This window comes from Eleutherodactylus coqui, chromosome 5, assembly GCF_035609145.1.
Source record: "Eleutherodactylus coqui strain aEleCoq1 chromosome 5, aEleCoq1.hap1, whole genome shotgun sequence".
NCBI lineage: Eukaryota > Metazoa > Chordata > Amphibia > Anura > Eleutherodactylidae > Eleutherodactylus > Eleutherodactylus coqui.
In genome coordinates this window covers 48,110,012-48,131,004 of record NC_089841.1, presented here as the reverse complement: position 1 = coordinate 48,131,004, position 20,993 = coordinate 48,110,012, and the positions used below count along the sequence as shown (strand labels likewise).

At 46.1% G+C, this 20,993-nt stretch overlaps 1 protein-coding gene across 2 annotated transcripts in view; it reads right to left on the bottom strand.

Moving 5' to 3' along the window:
- The window catches only part of ADAMTS12 (ADAM metallopeptidase with thrombospondin type 1 motif 12), a 362,259-nt gene that overhangs the window by 147,587 nt on the left and 193,679 nt on the right, over positions 1-20,993 (bottom strand). For both annotated transcript variants that reach the window (XM_066602471.1, XM_066602472.1), the window contains exons 4-5: positions 4,786-4,982; positions 716-799 (exon numbers count right to left, since the gene is read on the bottom strand). In XM_066602471.1, coding sequence (XP_066458568.1) covers positions 716-799; positions 4,786-4,982 — 281 coding nt within the window. The remainder of the gene's footprint in view (positions 1-715; positions 800-4,785; positions 4,983-20,993) is intronic.

Below are 20,993 nucleotides of genomic sequence, written 5' to 3'. Positions count from 1 at the left end.
GCTCAACCCATCCTGATACATCCTGCAAAAAAAAAAAAAAACTAAAGTGACTTAAAAAAATTGTCGCCCTGACTCTGGCGCATAGTTTACCTAGATTGCTGTATGAAATGCCGGTCAAAGTCAATATACCACCTTGCTCACTAAGCTGTCTCTTCTACTCCTTGCATTACTATCCTGCACATCTACCTGTCCTGTGCAGCCACATGCCTTAAGAAAATCAGGACTTCCATCTCCCTCATAAATAAAACATAGCTTTTAATGCATCTTCTATGGCTAAGAGCCAGGATTATATGGCTTGAAACATGTAAGCGTTCCTTAATTGATAGGCTTACCGTGGAGAATCGCAGCATGCCACGATTTTAATCACACGATCGGAGAATCACTATGATTATCCGCTTGTGGACGTCGGGCTGCGCTTTTCATAGTTATCCTATGGAAAGCGTGTCATGCGAGCTCCGCAGGTGATTTATCGCCAAGGATCTCGCTATGACATCTTGTCTGTGGACAGGCAGCCTTATTCACACAAGGACTGTTTTAATCCCGTGGTGGTAGCCCTGTTATTCTATTTTAGGCGGCCGCATGCTACACAGGCAAAATAAAGTGATACCATAGTTCTGCCAATGTGGAAAGGCAACTTCCTACACATAAAGAGTTAAGACTTGATTTTAAAAAAAGATACACTGTAAATATTTTATGGCACAATGTAGCGATTTACCTCTTCTTCTTCCAGCAGAATGACCCGCACCACTTTTATGTGAATGGCGTTACCAATACTGGGATCATGGAAAAGCCCGGCTACCTATTAGGAATAAAGAGAGTAATTAGTGGTCCGTGATAACCCGGGAAAGGCACATAATGGTCTATATATCTATCGGTAAGGGGGTGAGAGAGGGACTCCCATTATTCCCTCCACATTTGGAAAATGTTTGTCTTGTGTTCTATGCAATATTATGGTTCAAAGTATTTGTGCCTTTAAAAGTTGCTCTGCCCAAAAAGCGGGCACTGGTGAGGGTGAGGTGTCGTAGGGGAAACCTAAGGTCCTGGGTGTGACAGAGCAGGAGGAGAGAGTGAAGTGCCACGATGCCTGTACTGAGCCAGATGCATGTTTTACCATGCTGCATCTCCTGGAGGAAACTAACTGTATACCATGCTACTTCTTGTTTTCTGACAGTAAAGACGTTAAATTGTTCACCAGCATGTGGTCCTCCTCATCATTGACCCAGTAGTTGCGGGATTTCAATATGCGGTGTACGCCAGATGGCCTGTCCCCTCTTGCTCCACCAGATCCCAGCCTGGGGCGATTTCAGATGGGCTTCTCCAGCAACAACTATGCCGAGATGGGCCTTAATATCTGGAAGCCTCCAGGGACCAATCCACCCCACTGATGGTGATCCTTATATCTGGCTTCATGAACAGGATTAGTCATCCAGTTGAGGCTCAGGATGAACTCGGTACTGAAACAACTACATCAGAAGCTGTACCTTCACAAGTTCTAGATGTCATGTTCTACCTACTAGCCTTTGGCTGGGATGATTTACCACATTGTGAGGGAAGTCCTAAGCAGGCAGCAGTTGGAGAGCCTATGCCTGTGAGAGAGGCCTTTGGTTCACAGAGGGACATTCCTATTCCAGCAGGACGTTGGCCGAAGCGTCCACCTGCCAATGATCCGTTGGCGAGTTCCGAGCCCTGTTATTGGACACCCGAGATCCTTCCTGAGTGGGTCCGATGCAAGGAACAGCAGTTAATAGAGGAGGCCAAGTTCCAGCGGGGCCGTGAGGAGCAACTTTGCTTACAGCAGATGATGGCAGACGAGCAGCATCATAGCATGGGAGTGGTAAAGCACTTTAATACGTACTTGGGGTATGGCTTTGTATGGGATCTCATTTATTATGACACCCTGTTTGTCCACCGCATGTAGGTAGCTTGTCCTGACCCACTACCCTGGCATACTTTAATAGAAGGGGAGACTATACATTACACCCGTATACCAGGGTTACCCTGGTGTGCAGCGGTTCGGAAGCCTGATGAGCCCAGGAAGGGGGAGGTGGCAGGGGGGGTGGGGTGGGGGGGGGGATGGCAGCGCCCGCTGATAGAAGATAATGGAAAAAAGGGAAGCGATAGCTCTCCAGCTGTACCCCAATAGAAGCTGAGGCAACCTTCCTGCAGCCCCTTGTACATTGGACTGGGACTTGCTAAGACAAAAGTATATAAAGGAAACCTGATGATCTCATGTACCCAGTCTCCTCCTCCAGCCCAAGAAAGATAGGCAGTTAATGTATAACTCTGTCTTGTGGTAGCGGTCAGAGAGGGAAAAGGGGAACTTGGGTGAGGAGTGCCTCCAGCTGGAGCCAGATTCTAAAAGGTCCTGTCGGCAAGGAAGAACTGTTTCATCATTAACATGTTGTCTTTATTAACCCAAGTGATCAAGTTATTTTGTTTTTTTCTATTTTCGTTTTTTTCCTCCCCTTTTTAAAAAATCGTAACTCCTTTATTTATCCATCGATCTATCCGTATGAGGGCTTGTTTTTTGCGGGACGAGTTGTATTTTTCAATGGTACTATTTAAAGTACCATATAATGTACTGTAAAACTTTAAAGAAGTGGAGAAAAATGGGAAAAAACGACATTCCTCCATCTTTCAGTGCGTCTTGTTTCTACAGCGCACAAACTGCAACAAAAACGACATGATAACTTTATTCTATGGGTCAGTACGATTACTACGATACCAAACTTGTATAGTTTTTTTTTGCTGTACTACTTGTATTTTTTTTTAGATATTTAATGTTTTAAAATAGTTTTCTGTTTCCATCTTCTGCGCCCCTTTTTTATTTTTGCATTGACATAGTTGTGTGAGGGTTTATTTTTTGCGTTTGAATATGACCTTTTGATCGCTTTTTATTACAATTTTCTTGGAGACAGAATGACCAAAAAAGCGCATTTCTGGCATTCTTTTTTTTTTCTGACGACGTACATCGTGTGAGGTAAATAATGCATTATTTTGATAGATCAAACTTTTACGGACGCACCGATACTAAATATGTATTTTTGTTTTATTATTTAGATTATTTTATTGTAAATATGGCAAAAGCATTTTTTTTTACTTTTATTACCTTTTTTAATGATTGATAAAACTTTATTGTACTTATTTTTACATTTTCTTTTTGTTCTTCTAGGGGACCACAACATGCGTTGCTTTGATTGCTCCTGCAATATGATGTAATGCCATAGCATTACATCATACTACAATCTGATAGGCAGTCTATCTGGGGTGGCCTGATAGGCATACTGCCAAGACAGCCCTGAGGCCTTTCAGAAGGCCCCTGGCTGCCATGACACCCACATGGCTCCCTGCGATCTCATCACGGGGGGGACGTACGTGAACCCCAAACATCATTTGGGGGATTTCAATGCCGCTGTCAAACTTGACAGCAACATTTAGAGGGTTAACAGCCCTGATCAGCCACGTGGCTTGTCGGGGCTGTTGCCTGCGGGTGTCAGCTGTAAGAAACAGCTGACACCCATGATGTATGGAGGGAGGTTGCAGCGCTATCTCCCTCCATACATGTCATGCAGCTACAGGACGTAAAAACAGTATAGGGTGGTCACTAAGGGGTTAAGTTGGGTAACATTGGAGTGTGTTGGTTGGGGACTGCCCAACACAAATAAGGGAGGGAATGTAAGCGGGTGAGAGTGGGACTCCCATTATTTCCGCTCATGTTTGGAAAATGTTTATCTTATCTACTATGTAATGTCATGGTTCAACGTACTCATGCCTTTAAGAGGTGCTTTGCCTAAGGAGGAGTTACGGGACTTGAACTGCAGTGTTCTGCAGATGGCCTATGGTCCGACCCCATTTTTTCCCCCAGATCCCAGCCTGAAGTGAACGATTTTTGATGGGCTCCTCTGGCTCACCGGATGTTACGATCTGGCGCAGGACTGGAGTTACTTGTTGTAACTGCCGCTGGTGGGAAACAAGGTCATTGAGGCAGCCAGGGTCTGGTACATAAGATGGCAGTGCAGCACAAGGGGATTAAGCAGTAGCAAAGTCAGGAAGGAAAGCCAGGGTCTGGTACACGAGATGGACGATCTGTTTGCAGAAGGGCAGATATGTGGGAAGATAACTTGGTTAGAGGCACAAGGCATAATAAACCTGCAAGGAGAGAATGGCGGGCCAGGCTTTTATAGGGTAACTAATCAGGTAAGAGGGTGGAGCCAATCAAGAACACAGGAGCAGGGACAAAGTTTATCAGGGGAACTGTCCAGTAGGCTGAATGGCTCAATAGAAAGGGCTACTGCTAGGGGTATAGGAGGTTACAGATTCGAATCCTGGCGCTGGATTTCTGATGGGCTCCACCTAAATAACCACATGCGCAATTGAGTTCAGTGGTGGTCTATCTAATTATCTTATATCTATATAATTCTATTGGGGGGAACTGGCGTTACAACCGCTATTAAAATAATGCCTGCCAGCGTTCATTCATGTAGTCTGTCTACTTACACATTTCTTGCATAATTTATACCAGTTTCTAGCTTAAATTATATATAAATGTGTTGGACCAGGACCACCACGCCCCCTCCTGACAAGCCACGACTCTTTTTTCAAATAAGTGCTGTGAGCAGGTGTGCAATGACAAAGGTCCTTCTTCTGCAAGCAGGGCTTGCGGCACAATTTGCAACTTTTGTATTTCAGTGTATTCTTCACAAACTTCGCCCCCCTCCCAATATGCGGATTTGTGGTAATTTCACAATGGCAGAGACATATCTTTATTCTATGAACAGAACTTACCATATTCATCACTGTAAAGATGTACGATTCTACACTTTCACTCCCATGATATTCAATCATTTTGGTGTCAGCGACCACCAGAGTTTCCACCCATCGTTCTTTGCTGACAGATCGAGGTGAAATTCTCCTGTTTTTTGAATGTGTCCTCTCCCATTTCTCCCTCTGGCGTTCAAGATGGAGAGCTGTGCTGAAACTATCTAAAAAACATGAAAAATATCAAATCATACAAAAGAGTAAAAAATGGAGAGAGTATGTTGACACAAACCATTACACACAAGGTGGCAGATTGTGGTAGAATAAGGAGGAGCAGAAGAAAATGTAATAAAAAAGTATAATAACACAAGATAAATGAACTCCTGGACCCTCATCTTTCCTGAGGACAGGAAACAGCGTCACCCGCCTTTTATTACCATTCTGTGCAGCTCTTTAGGTGTTTAGGACTTATGGAAAGAGGAAAGCAGTGCTATAAATCATCAACCCGGTTCATGGGAAGTTATGGTTCCAATTGTGGGGAGCTCTCTTACTTAAAGGGGTTTTCCAAAATATTTGGCACCAGTGGTCACATGATGAATGACACCTGACGGCAGCAAGAAATTCCAGGACTGGACCAGTGGTGCACAAACAGTGGTACACAACTGGTGGGACATTTAGAAAGATAACAATATTTTTCTTTATTTTATATCCTTCTTCCCCTGCGGAAATTTAAATGGAGGAAGCACTTCTGACAATAATGAAACTCTATGGGCACAATCGAAATGCAAATGATTGTTCGTCTTCTAATAGAGTCTGAATTGGCCTGTGTAAAGGCCCTGCATAAAGGTTTTAGTCTGGCAGATCATCGCTCATCTACCAAAGTAAATTGCTTCATAAAAAAGAACCCCTATGCTCAGGGTTGCCCCAAGCTTTTATGCTGCCTGAGGAGAAGTGTTACATGTCGCCCCCTTTCTGCAAACCCCCCCCCCCCACTCATTTTACAGGCATTGAAAGTGTCAATCCATGAAATACCTAATAAGATATATGAACCATTGAGACTTCTCTAATGTGACAGAGTAATAGTGCCCTCAATAGTAAGTGTCCCTCTAAATGGCCTCTGTAGTAGTAGTAGTGACCCCCTTAACCTCTTCAGTGGCAGGTTTATTATTACCATGTCATGCCTCACAGGGTAGGTTTTTTAAATGACCCAACAATGTAATTAAAACCCCTGAAGATTTCAGATGACAGCTCAGTGCTCTGCACATTTCAGCACTAGAGCTGTCCACGGAAATCTTCCAGGGTTTAACTGTATGGTCAGTGCAGATTTCACTGAGGCAAGAATAGTCCAAAAATATATGTGTTAAACCTTTCACTGATTTAATCTAAAAAAAAAAGTAACTTTTAATAATATCAATAAAATTGAATCAAGACTCACAAACAAACATCTCATACCAAAAAAGAGCTTCTCACTTAGTCCTGTGAGCAGCAGAGTCAGAATTTATGGGGGTTATTTCTTCACTTTAATACATATCTCCAATTTATGTTTGGTGTCACTGTGATTTATCAATGGACAGTTAATTGAGTTTTGCACCTCCCTGAGATAGAGGAACGGTGCCTGTCCAATAGACTCACAAAGAACAAGACTTTTAGTCTAAAAGTATAGATAGGTCCTTGTTGTGTGAAAGGGCCCTCGCCAGGGTGCCGTAACCCCTCATTTTCCAGGTCTTGTAGGTCTCTAAGACCCTGCATATCTTTTACTCCCAGCTGACGTCTCTAAAAGGTGGAAAAGCAGTAATGCAGGACAGCAAAATCTGGTGCAAGAAGTCCTGGGCTGATGCGTTTTGCTCACAAATGAGCTCCTCAGGGACCCCGATACGCCTGAATATATACCTCTCGCCTCGGTGTACGAAAGAAAAAGTTTGGGGTTTTTTTTGTTTCTTTGCAGCACCAATTGATTGAGCTCCTAATACAACTCCGATTTAAATTACAGAGTGTGGGGAGCAAAATCAATAACAGGTAAGTACTGGATTCCCCTGTCGAATTCTTATATCAAGTGTGAGGTCATCTTACATATCCTTGGACCTGAAGTATGCACTTCCGATTTCCTATAATTCCCCAGAGGTCTTCCATTCAACACTGCTAATTCAGATGTCTTCTGCTCTCTATCATACAGGATATCAAGTACCTGTACTTTGGAAGCAACTTAATTTTCTGGCAGTACTCCAGCTCTCATCCACAGCCTTTTTTTACATAGTAGTTGGAGATTACTGCTCTGGCTATCCTCCACATTTAGATTTCTCCATAGATATCTGAAAACTATCTTATCGTTTCTCCCTTGTTCTCACTGTTCTACTATCTATCTTTTCGTTTTTCCCCCTCTTGGTTTCAATAGGGGCTATACTAGGACTATGCAATCTAATAAAATAGCTTGATCAATAAATAATAGAAGAAAAGAGCAAGGAAAATAAAATAAACAAAGATGGTGGAGCAATATACTGACAGCCTAGATGGTAGGCTGCCAGTGTCAAATGAGCTGCTTCCACTGCAGCCTCTTATATAGGGCTTACTTTAAGGCCTCATGTCCACGGGGAAAATCAGGCCCTGCCCCGCGGACATGATGCTAAAAAATCAGAATAAACTTACCCACAGTGGTCCGTGCGTGTCTTCCTTCCGTCGCGGCCGGATCTTCTTTCTTCGGCCCGGCGGATTTGCTCAGCATGTCGGCTGCGTGCCACGCGCATGCGCCAGGCACATCCGCCGGGTCGAAGAAAGAAGTTTCCGGCCGCGAAGGAAGCAAGACCTGCATCGCCCGGAGCAGGTGAGTTTAATTTAGGCGCGGGTCCCCCGCGGATCTGGACGGCTTCCATAGGCTTCAATAGAAGCCTGCGGGAGCTGTCCCCGCGGGAGACCCACGCCTGAATGGAGCATGTCTGGATTTTTTCCTGCAAGCGGGACCAGCACCTGCAGGGAAAAATGACATCCGCAGGTATTTAACTACCTGCGGGTATCTAATGCATCCCTATGGGGCGCGGATCCGCGTGCAGGAAAAACGCGGCAGATTTTAAATCCGAATTTGCCCGTGAATATGAGGCCTAACCCTCCCACAGAGGGTGTGTGTGGGAAGTAACTAATGAGTGCAGATATTGATCAAAGAGAACCACCTTTTAGAGGCGTCAGCTGGGAGTAGAAGATATGCAGGGTCTTAGAGATCTACAAGACCCGGAAAATGAGGGGTTCCGGCACCCTGGTAAGGGCCCTATCACACAACCAGGACCTATCTATACTTTTAGACTAAAAATCTCGTTCTTTGTGAGTCGATTGGACAGGCACCGTTCCTCAATCTCAGGGAGCTTCAAAACTGAATTAACTGTCCTTTGATGAATCACAGTGACACCAAACATAGTTGGAGATATTTATTAAAGTGAAGGAATAACCCCCATAAATTCTGACTCTGCTCCTCACAAGACTAAGTGAGAAGCTCTTTTTTGGTATGAGATGTTTGTGAGTCTTGATTTAATTTTATTGATATTATTAAAAGTTACGCTTTAGAGTTCCAATCAGTGCCTTCACGCTGATGTATTCGACTGTTGAAATGCAGTTTCTAGATGTACTTGTGTATAAAAAAGACACACAGCTGTGCAGAGATCTGTATATCAAGCCCACTGATGATAATAATCTGTTAATGTATGACAGCTACCACCCCCAGGGAATGAGGCAATCTCTTCCCTGAAGTCAGCTTCTGAGAGTACGGAGAATTGTCAATGACGAAAGGATAGATAGTCGGCTTGAACAGATGTGCAATAAGTTTAAGGCAAGAGGGTATCTAGCAACCCTTTTGACCTTGGTGTCCCAGAAGGCCAGAGCTTTAACACAAGATGAACTTCTAACCAGCAACAAAAAAGGGAAGTCCATAACACGAATCCTGTTTGTGTCCACATTTGGGCCTTATAGTGGCCGGATCTCTGATATTTTGAGGCGCCACTGGTCATTATTACAGAGAAACTGCTCAAACATTGTTGAATTTCAGCAATTACCTATGATGGCCTACAGACGAGGTCCTAATTTACGTGACCGTCTTGTGCATTCATATTCTAACCATAGACAATTTGAAAGACAAAAAGTATTGGCCCCTATTAAGTTTGGCGATTTCCCATGTCTTGGGTGCACATGCTGTGGGAAGATGAGCATGGGGGACAAGTTTTTCCATCCAACTACGGGACAGTCATTTAAAATCAGAGCAAGATACACCTGCAAATGCAGTTTTGTCATCTACGCAATCTCATGTCCTTGTGGTCTCCTCTGTGTTGGGGAGACCACAATGGAGATACGCTCTAGGATTACTGAGCCCAAAAGCACCATCAGGACACGGAACAAAGATTTGCCAATACCTAAGCATTTTCTTGAAAAGGGACATAGCATTTCACAGCTAAAATTTTGAGTCATAGATCATGTGCCAATGGACATCAGAGGTGGTGATCGGGCATATGCATTGAAAAGGAAGGAGGCAAAATGGATATTCGATCTAGATACGCTATCCTCTAAAGGGTTCAATATAGAGTTTAACATCTGGCAATTTATTTAGGATCCCCATTAGAGATGAGCGAGCACCAAAAAGCTCGGGTGCTCGTTACTCGAGACAAACTTTTCGCGATGCTCGAGGGTTCGTTTCGTATAACGAACCCCATTGAAGTCAATGGGCGACCCGAGCATTTTTGTATTTCGCCGATGCTCGCTAAGGTTTTCGTTTGTGAAAATCTGGGCAATTCAAGAAAGTGATGGGAACGACACAGCAACAGATAGGGCAGGCGAGGGGCTACATGTTGGGCTGCATCTCAAGTTCACAGGTCCCACTATTAAGCCACAGTAGCGGCAAGAGTGGCCCCCCTCCCAACAACTTTTACTTCTGAAAAGCCCTCATTAGCAATGCATACCTTAGCTAAGCACCACACTACCTCCAACAAAGCACAATCACTGCCTGCATGACACTCCGCTGCCACTTCTCCTGGGTTACATGCTGCCCAACCCCCCCCCCCCACGACCCAGTGTCCACAGCGCACACCAAACTGTCCCTGCCCAGCCTTCAGCTGCCCTCATGCCACGCCACCCTCATGTCTATTTATAAGTGCGTCTGCCAGAGGAACCGCAGGCACACACTGCAGAGGGTTGGCACGGCTAGGCAGTGACCCTCTTTAAAAGGGGTGGGGCGATAGTTCACAATGCTGTACATAAGCAATGAGAAATCCAATCCTGTGCCACCTCCATCTGGAGCTGCAGACGTGGGCATAGCAATGGGGAACCTATGTGCCACACACTATTCATTCTGTCAAGGTGTCTGCATGCCCCAGTCAGACCGCGTTTTTTTATAAATAGTCACAGGCAGGTACAACTCCGCAATGGGAATTCCGTGTGCACCCACAGCATGGGTGGCTCCCTGGAACCCACCGGCTGTACATAAATATATCCCATTGCAGTGCCCTGGACAGCAGAGCTAACGTCAGATTAAATGCAGGTGGGCTTCGGCCCACACTGCATGCCCCAACCTGACCGGGGTTTTTAATTCATAGACACAGGCAGGTACAACTCCCTATTGTGAAGTCCCTGTGGACCCACAGCATGGGTGGGTGCCAGGAAGCCACCGGCGGTACATAAATATATCCCATTGCATTGCCCATCACAGCTGAGGTAATGTCATGTTTAATGCAGGTGGGCTTCGGCCCACACTGCGTGCCCCAGTCAGACTGGGGTTCTTTAGAAGTGGACACATGCAGTTACAACTCCCTGTGGACCCACAGCATGGGTGGCTCCCTGGAACCCACCGGCGGTACATAAATATATCCCATTGCAGTGCCCAACACAGCTGATGTAACAGCAGTTGTAATGCAGGTGGGCTAAAAATTAATTTGATTACACTGTAGGCGAGGGCCCCCAAAAATTGGTGTACCAACAGTACTAATGTACCTGAGAAAAATTGCCCATGCCCAACCAAGATGGCAGGTGAAACCCATTAATCGCTTTGGTTAATGTGGCTTAATTGGTAACTAGGCCTGGAGGCAGCCCAGTTAAAATAAAAATTGGTTGAGGTGAAAGTTTCAACGCTTTAATGAGCATTGAAACGTATAAAAATTGTTTAGAAAAATTATATGACTGAGCCTTGTGGGCCTAAAAAAAATTGCCCGTTCGGCATGATTATGTGAGGTTTCAGGAGGAGGAGCAGGAGGAGGAGGAGGAATATTATACACAGATTGATGAAGCAAAAAGGTCCCCGTTTTTGATGGGGATAGAGAACGATGCTTCCATCCGCGGGTGAAGCCTACGTATTGCTTAGGTATCGCTGCTGTCCACTGGTGGAGAAGAGAAGTCTGGGGAAATCCAGGCTTTGTTCATCTTGATGAGTGTAAGCCTGTCGGCACTGTCGGTTGACAGGCGGGTACGCTTATCTGTGATGATTCCCCCAGCCGCACTAAACACCCTCTCTGACAAGACGCTAGCCGCAGGACAAGCAAGCACCTCCAGGACATACAGCACGACTTTAGGCCACGTGTCCAGCTTCGACACCCAGTAGTTGTAGGGGGCAGAGGCGTCACGGAGGACGGTCGTGCGATCGGCTACGTACTCCTTCACCATCCTTTTACAGTGCTCCCGCCGACTCAGCCTTGACTGGGGAGCCATAAAGCTGTCAAGGGCCTTAGAGAGTATTCCCCTGCCTGTGCTGTACATGCTGCCTGATCTCCGTGCCTCCCCTACTACCTGGCCCTCGGAACTGCGCCTTCGGCCACTAGCGCTGTCGGATGGGAATTTTACCATCAGTTTGTCCGCCAGGGTCCTGTGGTATAGCATCACTCTCGAACCCCTTTCCTCTTCGGGTATGAGAGTGGAAAGGTTCTCCTTATACCGTGGGTCAAGCAGTGTGTACACCCAGTAATCCGTAGTGGCCAGAATGCGTGTAACGCGAGGGTCACGAGAAAGGCATCCTAACATGAAGTCAGCCATGTGGGCCAGGGTACCTGTATGCAACACATGGCTGTCCTCACTAGGAAGATCACTTTCAGGATCCTCCTCCTCCTCCTCCTCCTCCTCCTCCTCAGGCCATACACGCTGAAAGGATGACAGGCAAGCAGCATGTGTACCCTCAACAGTGGGCCAAGCTGTCTCTTCCCCCTCCTCCTCATCTTCCTCCTCCTCCTCCTCCTCACCGCGCTGAGATATAGACAGGAGGGTGCTCTGACTATCCAGCGACGTACTGTCTTCCCCCGGCTCTGTTTCCGAGCGCAAAGCGTCTGCCTTTATGCTTTGCAGGGAACTTCTTAAGAGGCATAGCAGAGGAATGCTGACGCTAATGATTGCAGCATCGCCGCTCACCACCTGGGTAGACTGCTCAAACTTTCCAAGGAACTGGCAGATGTCTGCCAACCAGGCCCACTCTTCTGAAAAGAATTGAGGAGGCTGACTCCCACTGCGCCGCCCATGTTGGAGTTGGTATTCCACTATAGCTCTACGCTGCTCATAGAGCCTGGCCAACATGTGGAGCGTAGAGTTCCACCGTGTGGGCACGTCGCACAGCAGTCGGTGCACTGGCAGATTAAACCGATGTTGCAGGGTGCGCAGGGTGGCAGCGTCCGTGTGGGACTTGCAGAAATGTGCGCAGAGCCGGCGCAGCTTTCCAAGCAGGTCTGACAAGCGTTGGTAGCTTTTCAGAAAGCGCTGAACCACCAAATTAAAGACGTGGGCCAGGCATGGCACGTGCGTGAGGCTGCCGAGCTGCAGAGCCGCCACCAGGTTACGGCCGTTGTCACACACGACCATGCCCGGTTGGAGGCTCAGCGGCATAAGCCAGTGGTCGGTCTGCTCTGTCAGACCCTGCAGCAGTTCGTGGGCCGTGTGCCTCTTATCTCCTAAGCTGAGTAGTTTCAGCACGGCCTGCTGACGCTTGCCCACCGCTGTGCTGCCACGCCGCGCAACACCGACTGCTGGCGACGTGCTGCTGCTGACACATCTTGATTGCGAGACAGAGGTTGCGTTGGAGGAGGAGGAGGGTGCTTTAGTGGAGGAAGCATACACCACCGCAGATACCACCACCGAGCTGGGGCCCGCAATTCTGGGGGTGGGTAGGACGTGAGCGGTCCCAGGCTCTGACTCGGTCCCAGCCTCCACTAAATTCACCCAATGTGCCGTCAGGGAGATATAGTGGCCCTGCCCGCCTGTGCTTGTCCACGTGTCCGTTGTTAAGTGGACCTTGCCAGTAACCGTGTTGGTGAGGGCGCGTACAATGTTGCGGGAGACGTGTTCGTGCAGGGTTGGGACGGCACATCGGGAAAAGTAGTGGCGACTGGGAACTGAGTAGAGCGGGGCCGCCGCTGCCATCATACTTTTTAAGGACTCCGTTTCCACAACCCTATACGGCAGCATCTCCAGGCTGATAAATTTGGCTATGTGCACGTTTAACGCTTGAGCGTGCGGGTGCGTGGCGGCGTACTTGCGCTTGCGCTCAAACACTTGCGCTAGCGACGGCTGGACGCTGCGCTGACAGACATTGCTGGATGGGACCGAGGACAGCGGAGGTGAGGGTGTGGGTGCAGGCAGGAGACGGTAGTGCCTGTGCCCTGAGAGGGGGGTTGGATCTCAGTGGCAGGTTGGGGCACAGGGGGAGAGGCAGCGGTGCAAATCAGAGGCGGTGAACGGCCTTCGTCCCACCTTGTGGGGTGCTTGGCCATCATATGTCTGCGCATGCTGGTGGTGGTGAGGCTGGTGGTGGTGGCTCCCTGGCTGATCTTGGCGCGACAAAGGTTGCACACCACTGTTCGTCGGTCGTCTGCACTCTCAGTGAAAAACTGCCAGACCTTTGAGCACCTCGGCCTCTGCAGGGTGGCATGGCACGAGGGGGCGCTTTGGGAAACAGTTGGTGGATTATTCGGTCTGGCCCTGCCTCTACCCCTGGACACCGCACTGCCTCTTGCAACCTGCCCTGCTGCTGCCCTTGCCTCCCCCTCTGAAGACCTGTCCTCAGTAGGCGTAGCAAACCAGGTGGGGTCAGTCACCTCATTGTCCTGCTGCTCTTCCTCCGAATCCTCTGTGCGCTCCTCCCTCGGACTTACTGCCCTTACTACTACCTCACTGATAGACAACTGTGTCTCAACGTCATCGTCCTCCTCACCCACTGAAAGGTCTTGAGACAGTTGCCGGAAGTCCCCAGCCTCATCCCCCGGACCCCGGGAACTTTCCAATGGTTGGGCATCAGTCACGATAAACTCCTCTGGTGGGAGAGGAACCACTGCTGCCCAATCTGAGCAGGGGCCCGAGAAAAGTTCCTGGGAGTCTGACCGCTCCTCAGAATGTCTCATCGTAATGGAGTGAGGAGGCTGGGAGGAAGGAGGAGCAGCAGCCAGAGGATTCTGAGTTGCAGCAGTGGACGGCGCAGAACTGTGGGTGGACGATAGATTGCTGGATGCACTTTCTGCCATCCACGACAGGACCTGCTCACGCTGCTCATTTTCTAATAAAGGTCTACCGCGTGGACCCATTAATTGTGCGATGAATGTGGGGACGCCAGAAACGTGCCTCTCTCCTAATCCCGCAGCAGTCGGCTGCAATACACCTGGATCAGGAGCTCGGCCTGTGGCCACACCCTGACTTGGGCCTCCGCGTCCTCGGCCGCGTCCACGTCCTCTAGGCCTACCCCTACCCCTCAGCATGGTCTATTACCAGTAATGCAGAAACAGAACGCTGCAATTAAATGTGCCGCTTATTGGCCTGTGGTTGGAGGCTGACTTCGCTTAAGGAACGCCAGGAAATAATTTTGCGCAAGCCTGCTGTAACACTTAGCTGGCTGCGTATGAATTTGGAGAACTACTACACCCAGCACAGACCCAGAACACTGAGGACAGTCACAGGCAGCCCAAATAGATTTTTTTCCTCAAATGTATTTGCAAAGGCCCACTGCCTATATTCAATCAATAATCAATATGTCTTCTGTCCCTGCCTAAGCGCTTTTGGCCCTGGAGTATGTCAAAGAACTGCAGAGTGTTGCACTGTGGACTGCAATACAGCGGTGATTTCAGAGCCCAGACAGAGCCAGGAAATAATTTTGCGCAAGCCTGCTGTAACACTTAGCTGGCTGCGTATGCATTTGGAGAACTACTACACCCAGCACAGACCCAGAACACTGAGGACACTCACAGGCAGCCCAAATAGATTTTTTTCCCCAAATGTATTTGCAAAGGCCCACTGCCTATATTCAATCAATAATCAATATGTCTTCTGTCCCTGCCTAAGCGCTTCTGGCCCTGGAGTATTACTGCAGGGCGCAATGCTCTGCACGGCCGATATACCAAAAAAAAAAATGTGCAACACTGCAAAAAGCAGCCTCCACAGTACTGCACACGGTTAGATGTGGCCCTAAGAAGGACCGTTGGGGTTCTTGAAGCCTAAAATACTCCTAACACTCTCCCTATAGCAGCTCCACCAAGATACCACTTTCCCTCCTCTATGTCAGAACGCATCTGTGGCGAGCCGCGGCAGGGGCCGATTTTTATACTCGGGTGACACCTGATCTCGCCAGCCACTCACTGCAGGGGGTGGTATAGGGCTTGAACGTCGCAGGGGGAAGTTGTAATGCCTTCCCTGTCTTTCTATTGGCCAGAAAAGCGCGCTAACGTCTCAGAGATGAAAGTGAAAGTAACCCGAACATCGCGTGGTACTCGTTACGAGTAACGAGCATCTCGAACACGCTAATACTCGAACGAGTATCAAGCTCGGACGAGTACGTTCGCTCATTTCTAATCCCCATATATCCCCCCTGATAACGCTAACTGTTATATGGTGTATACTTATAAATGTCTTTTAATTTTGTGTTTCTGTTCTTGCTTACATAGATCTCCCCGCTTGGATGGATGGCTCTTCTCCTGTGTCATGCAGTCATGGATATGAATTTTGAATTCTTGTCGTACATCTATTGAATCACCATTTTTTCCCCAAAAATTTTTTTGAAAAAAATCTTCATTAATTGCAACCGCAATCAATATGATTATATTGCCTGAACCTATTACTACTGTATTCTAGCCATTGATGTAATCTTGAGATATCACATATATTGCTAATGCATTTTCCCTCCTGTTGTGTATGAAAACATTTTTGGGAGTTGTAATTATCTCTATAGGCAATATTGACTGTTCCTTTTATTCTGTGTTTTGAGAAATATCATGTACAATAAAGAAGCATCTAGTGCATATACACATGGTTTATTCATGGTCATTATGGGCGTAGTTTGCGCCACACTATCACCTTAGGTCACCTATATCGAATAGCAGGGATCTGGTCGGTTACGGTTCTGCTATTATATATATTTTATATATATGTGATTACTTTAAATTACATTTCCATGATATTCACATACTCATCAATATATGTGACTAGATACATTTTTATAGAATAGGTTGTATTTATGTGATATATACTCTATATCGCTATTTAATAGTGATCATCATCATTCTCTACTATAATTAGAGTTTTTTCGACCAGCCGTATGGTCCTTTTATTAGGCTTAACTCTATATAATGAGTATTGATTGCGGAGCAACTTGTAGATTCCCGCGAGATGTTTTACATTTCACATATGCGGACTAGAATATGATTTCTGTTGATGGTAACTATGGTGACGGACATCTGTTAGTTGTGATGATGCGATCCCTGCGCATGCGCATTGACGATCACGTTGCGTGTGAGGGCATTACGCTGTCTGCACATGCGCATCGTGTTCCTCTGGATGCCGGAGGAGAAGCATGTAAGCTGACGCATGACAAGAGGAGCAGTGCATCCGGGAGGTGGAATAGAGTAAATACACAGATGGTCCTTGTTTTTTTTTTATTGTTTGTCTGTGATTGGTGTTATTGTGTTATTTAAAGCTTGGTGTTTTATAATTATACTGAGCGTGACAAAGGCTGCAGTTAGTAGCCGAAACGCCGCTACCTTTTAACAATATGTGAGTCAATAAAGACATCTTTGGATGTTATCATACCAGTTCTTGCACCAGATTTTGCTGTCCTGCATTGCTGCTTTTCCACCTTTTGGAGGCGTCAGCTGGGAGTAGAAGATATGCAGGGTCTTAGAGACCTACAAGACCTGGAAAATGAGGGGTTACGGCACCCTGGTGAGGGCCCTTTCACACAATAAGGACCTATCTATACTTTTAGACTAAAAATCTTGTTCTTTGTGAGTCGATTGGACAGGCACCGTTCCTTTAGCTCAGGGAGCATCAAAACTGAATTAACTGTCCTTTGATAAATCCCAGTGACACCAAACATAATTGGAGATATTTATTAAAGTGAAGAAATAACCCCCATACATTCTGACTCTGCTGCTCACAAGCCTAAGTGAGAAGCTCTTTATTGGTATGAGATGTTTGTTTGTGAGTCTTGATTCAATGTTATTGATATTATTAAAAGTTCCATTTTATAGTTCAAATCAGTGCATGGTCAGTGCAGCAAGCCCCGGAGATTTTCTGGGCGTGCCACTAAAGGGGTAAATGGCTCCAGTAGCAATTTTGACCTCTTTAGTGGTCTAGTAGTAATAGTGATTTGATTAGTGACCCCATTAGTAATAGTGACCCCCAAAGTGATCTCAGTAGTAACAGTTTGCCCCATTGTGGCCCCAGTAGTAATACTGAACCCATCATGGTCCCAGTAGTACCGTAATAGTGAGCCCTTAGTGGTCCTAGTAGTAATAGTGGACCTCCAGCCAGGCAGCAACCCAACAACATCAACCATTTAACTCAGTCTGGAGCTGCAGATCAAGTGAATGAAATACTTGACAGGTTATTGCCCGGACACCAAGCAGCTGGCAAATATTTTTTACCGGCCATTGATATGACTGGTAAAAAGTCAATATTTGTATTACTTACTAGCGCCACCCATTATAAGGCTTGTTAAAAGGTCTGACATTGACTTGCAAGAATGCTGCCCTCTAATAGGTAGCACTGCAGAGGTATTGTTCTATCTTTCCATTTCATATGTTTCCCAGAGCAGCATGCACGGTCTTATAAGTCTCCTCACAAGGTGCTCTTCCTAAGGAGAAACCATACCGTTCTTGACCCACATCTTAGGCCTCTCACCCAGCCTTGTAGAAACCTAATGCACACTGGTGGACAAAAACCAAGAAACAGTCTGTCTGTACATGGTCATTTTTGCCTTCTGGTCAAGACTGTAGCTTTGGTTTATATTCCCAGTTATTGTTGTAAAGCTTGTTGAAAGGTCTGATATTGACTTGCAGGAATACTGCCTTTCATAAGGTGGCGCTGTAGAGGTATTGTTCTATTTTTCCATTTACATAAGTTTCCCAGAGGAACATGGTTGGCCTTTTAAGTCTCCACACTAGGTACTCTTCCTAAGGAGAAACCTTACCCTTCCTGGGCACATTGACAGCATGTTGTTATGTTGATGAGGTGCTACAGCCTGTCTCACTACCATATCAGGGCATACCCAATGCCATTTTCCATCAGGATAACATGTGTCCCCACACAGCCACCATCAACAGGCATGTGCTGTAAGGTGTCCAGGTGATTACTTGGCCAGCACAATCCCAAGTTTGCTGATCCCCAGATCTCAATAATTCTCTGCTATGGAGAATCTGTGGAACACAACTGGACATGGAGTGATTACTCTCCCACATCCTCATAATGAAGATTGAACTGTGAGTCATATGGTCAGCACGACCCCAGGGCAGGATTCCAGCACTTACTGAATCTATTGCCATGCTGTGTTTATGACTATATGGCCCAAGACGTGGACCCATTACTTTCCTGGTTATTGGACCACAGGAGACGTGGAACTGTTTAAAATTAAAGCTGATTGTTCAGAACTTAATTCTCCATCTGTTCGTTCAGTTTCATCTAATTTCAAGCATTTCTTCATGGTGTGGCCCTGTCTCTGTGAGGTACTGTATATACCCTATTACTACTCGATCAAATAAGCAGGGTACTATTACTACAGGGACCACTAAAGGATGCATTATCACTACTGGGACTACTAAAGGGGGTACTATGGTTATTGGGGTCACTAAATGGGCCACTATTACTACTGCCACCACTAGAGGTGGCACAATGAATATAGGGATCACTGAGAGGGGGCACTATTACTATTGTGATCACTGACAGGGGATAATATTACTATAGGGATCACTGAGAGGGAGCACTATTAGTACATGGATAACTGAGAGGGGGCACTAATAGTACAGGGATCACTGAGAGGGGGCACTATTAGTACAGGGATCACTGAGAGGGGGCACTATGACTATAGGGATCACTGAGAGGGGGCACTATTAGTACAGGAATCACTGAGAGGGGGCACTATTATTACAGGGATCACTGAGAGGGGGCACTATTACTATAGTGATCACTGAGAGAGGGTACTATTACTATAGTGATCACTGAGAGGGGGCGATATTACTATAGGGATCACAGAGGGGAGGCACTATTACTACTGGAGCCACTAGAATAACAGAGGTAAAAATCATACATTGTGATAAGCCACACTCCTAACCATATGCCCCTTGAATTTGGCTGGTACTTTTGGCTAAAAAGTTGTCAACCCTACCTGTAAATGATGTCACATTGGCATTTGCTTGTTTCTCACTCTGCTGTAAAACCATAGAACAAGTGATAATATCTATCATCAGACTCACTAACTATAGGGGTTAAGGGGTTAAGAGAAGTTGGGGGGGCCTGAGATAAAATTTTGCACCTGGGCCCATGAGCCTTTAGCTACGCCCCTGATAAGTCTCATACATTTCACAATGACACACAGCTAATAAACAATCTACTTAATAGAAGAACAGGCTGATGTTCTGCATACAGTAAATCATTTCCAGAACTCACGGCCCACATAAGAATCAGAAGTCATTTTCCTGTATTTTCCGGAATAACTATAGTGTGTGCAGGTTGTCAGCAGACAATTGGACACCATTAAAGCACTCTAATTCTATGCCGCCTCCTGAACGCCCCCAATTCTAGACAGCGGAGAGCAGCATTTAGCGGAAAGTTACTGCAGACAGGTCCTGTTGTGCATAATACTACCCCTTTTCACAATAGTCCGGCCCCATTTGTTTTAAATGCATGTATTTTTGTAAAATTCACATAAACTTTCCATCATATTCGTCAGTTATCAAAACCTTATATTTTCTTATACTATAATTATTCCTCTATAGAACGCAAGTTTCAGAATTAAAACAATATGATTTACAAAAAAGTTACCCAAGTTCCTCAACATCGACCTGTGATGCATAATAGTCCATCTACCCCCTGGTAGTCCAACTATTGTTTCATAGCACTAATTCTTAGCAACGGCAGTCCTCAGCAATGGCTCAATCAGCTCAGCAGGAATGTCTTCCCTGGACCCTGCAGCATCAACAACTACCACTGCTCTGCTCAGCCTCCTTATATAGTTGCTCAGAGCCTCTTTCTAGAAGTTTCTAGCACATTTTTATTGAGCATGCTCAGTAAAATCCATAGAATATCTTGGCTTTATTGATTTCCACTGACCATAGTCACCACTAGTGGTCAAATTTAATATTGCAGTCTGTCCATTGAGTTTAATGGGGTTGGCGTTACAATAACTGTAGAATGGGCAGCCTGCCATCCTGCTACACTTTAGCATACGTTGCTTCTAGTAGCTGGATATTTACACATTTTCTTTTTCATAAATAACTATTTTGTCATCTCTTTTCTAATTTTTTGGGACAGTTGCTATACAGCTGTCTCACAGCTGTTTTTTAGAGTGGGTCAACTGACCACATTGCTTCAGCTCGGGCTAGTTTAGAAAGAAGTTCCTGATTGGCTATCTTCTCTTGAAATGTTCCTGGCTTCCGCAGCCTGTTGCTGGTTATAGTGTAAGTTATGTGCATCTAAATCCAGTATTCCTTTTATGCTTGTAGTATCTTGGTCTTAGTGTAGCTTTGTTTCATGTAAGTGTAGTATTGTTCCTGTCATCATTTCTAGCCCAGTCTTCACTTTTTTGTCTTGTAATTGCTATTGGCTTTTTTGCCTTGTTAGTATCTGTCTTGTTTTGCTTTTTAGTTCAGCTTTGGACAGTTTGGTTTTCTTGTCTCTAGTGCCCTCTCATAGTTTGTCAGGTTTAGTGCTTCAGATAGGGTCTCCACTAGGGATAGTCAGAGACAGTGGTGCTTGGTGTTAGGGTCAGTGTCAAAGAGAAATTAGGGTAAGAATTAGGGAAAGCTAGAATTAGAGTCATT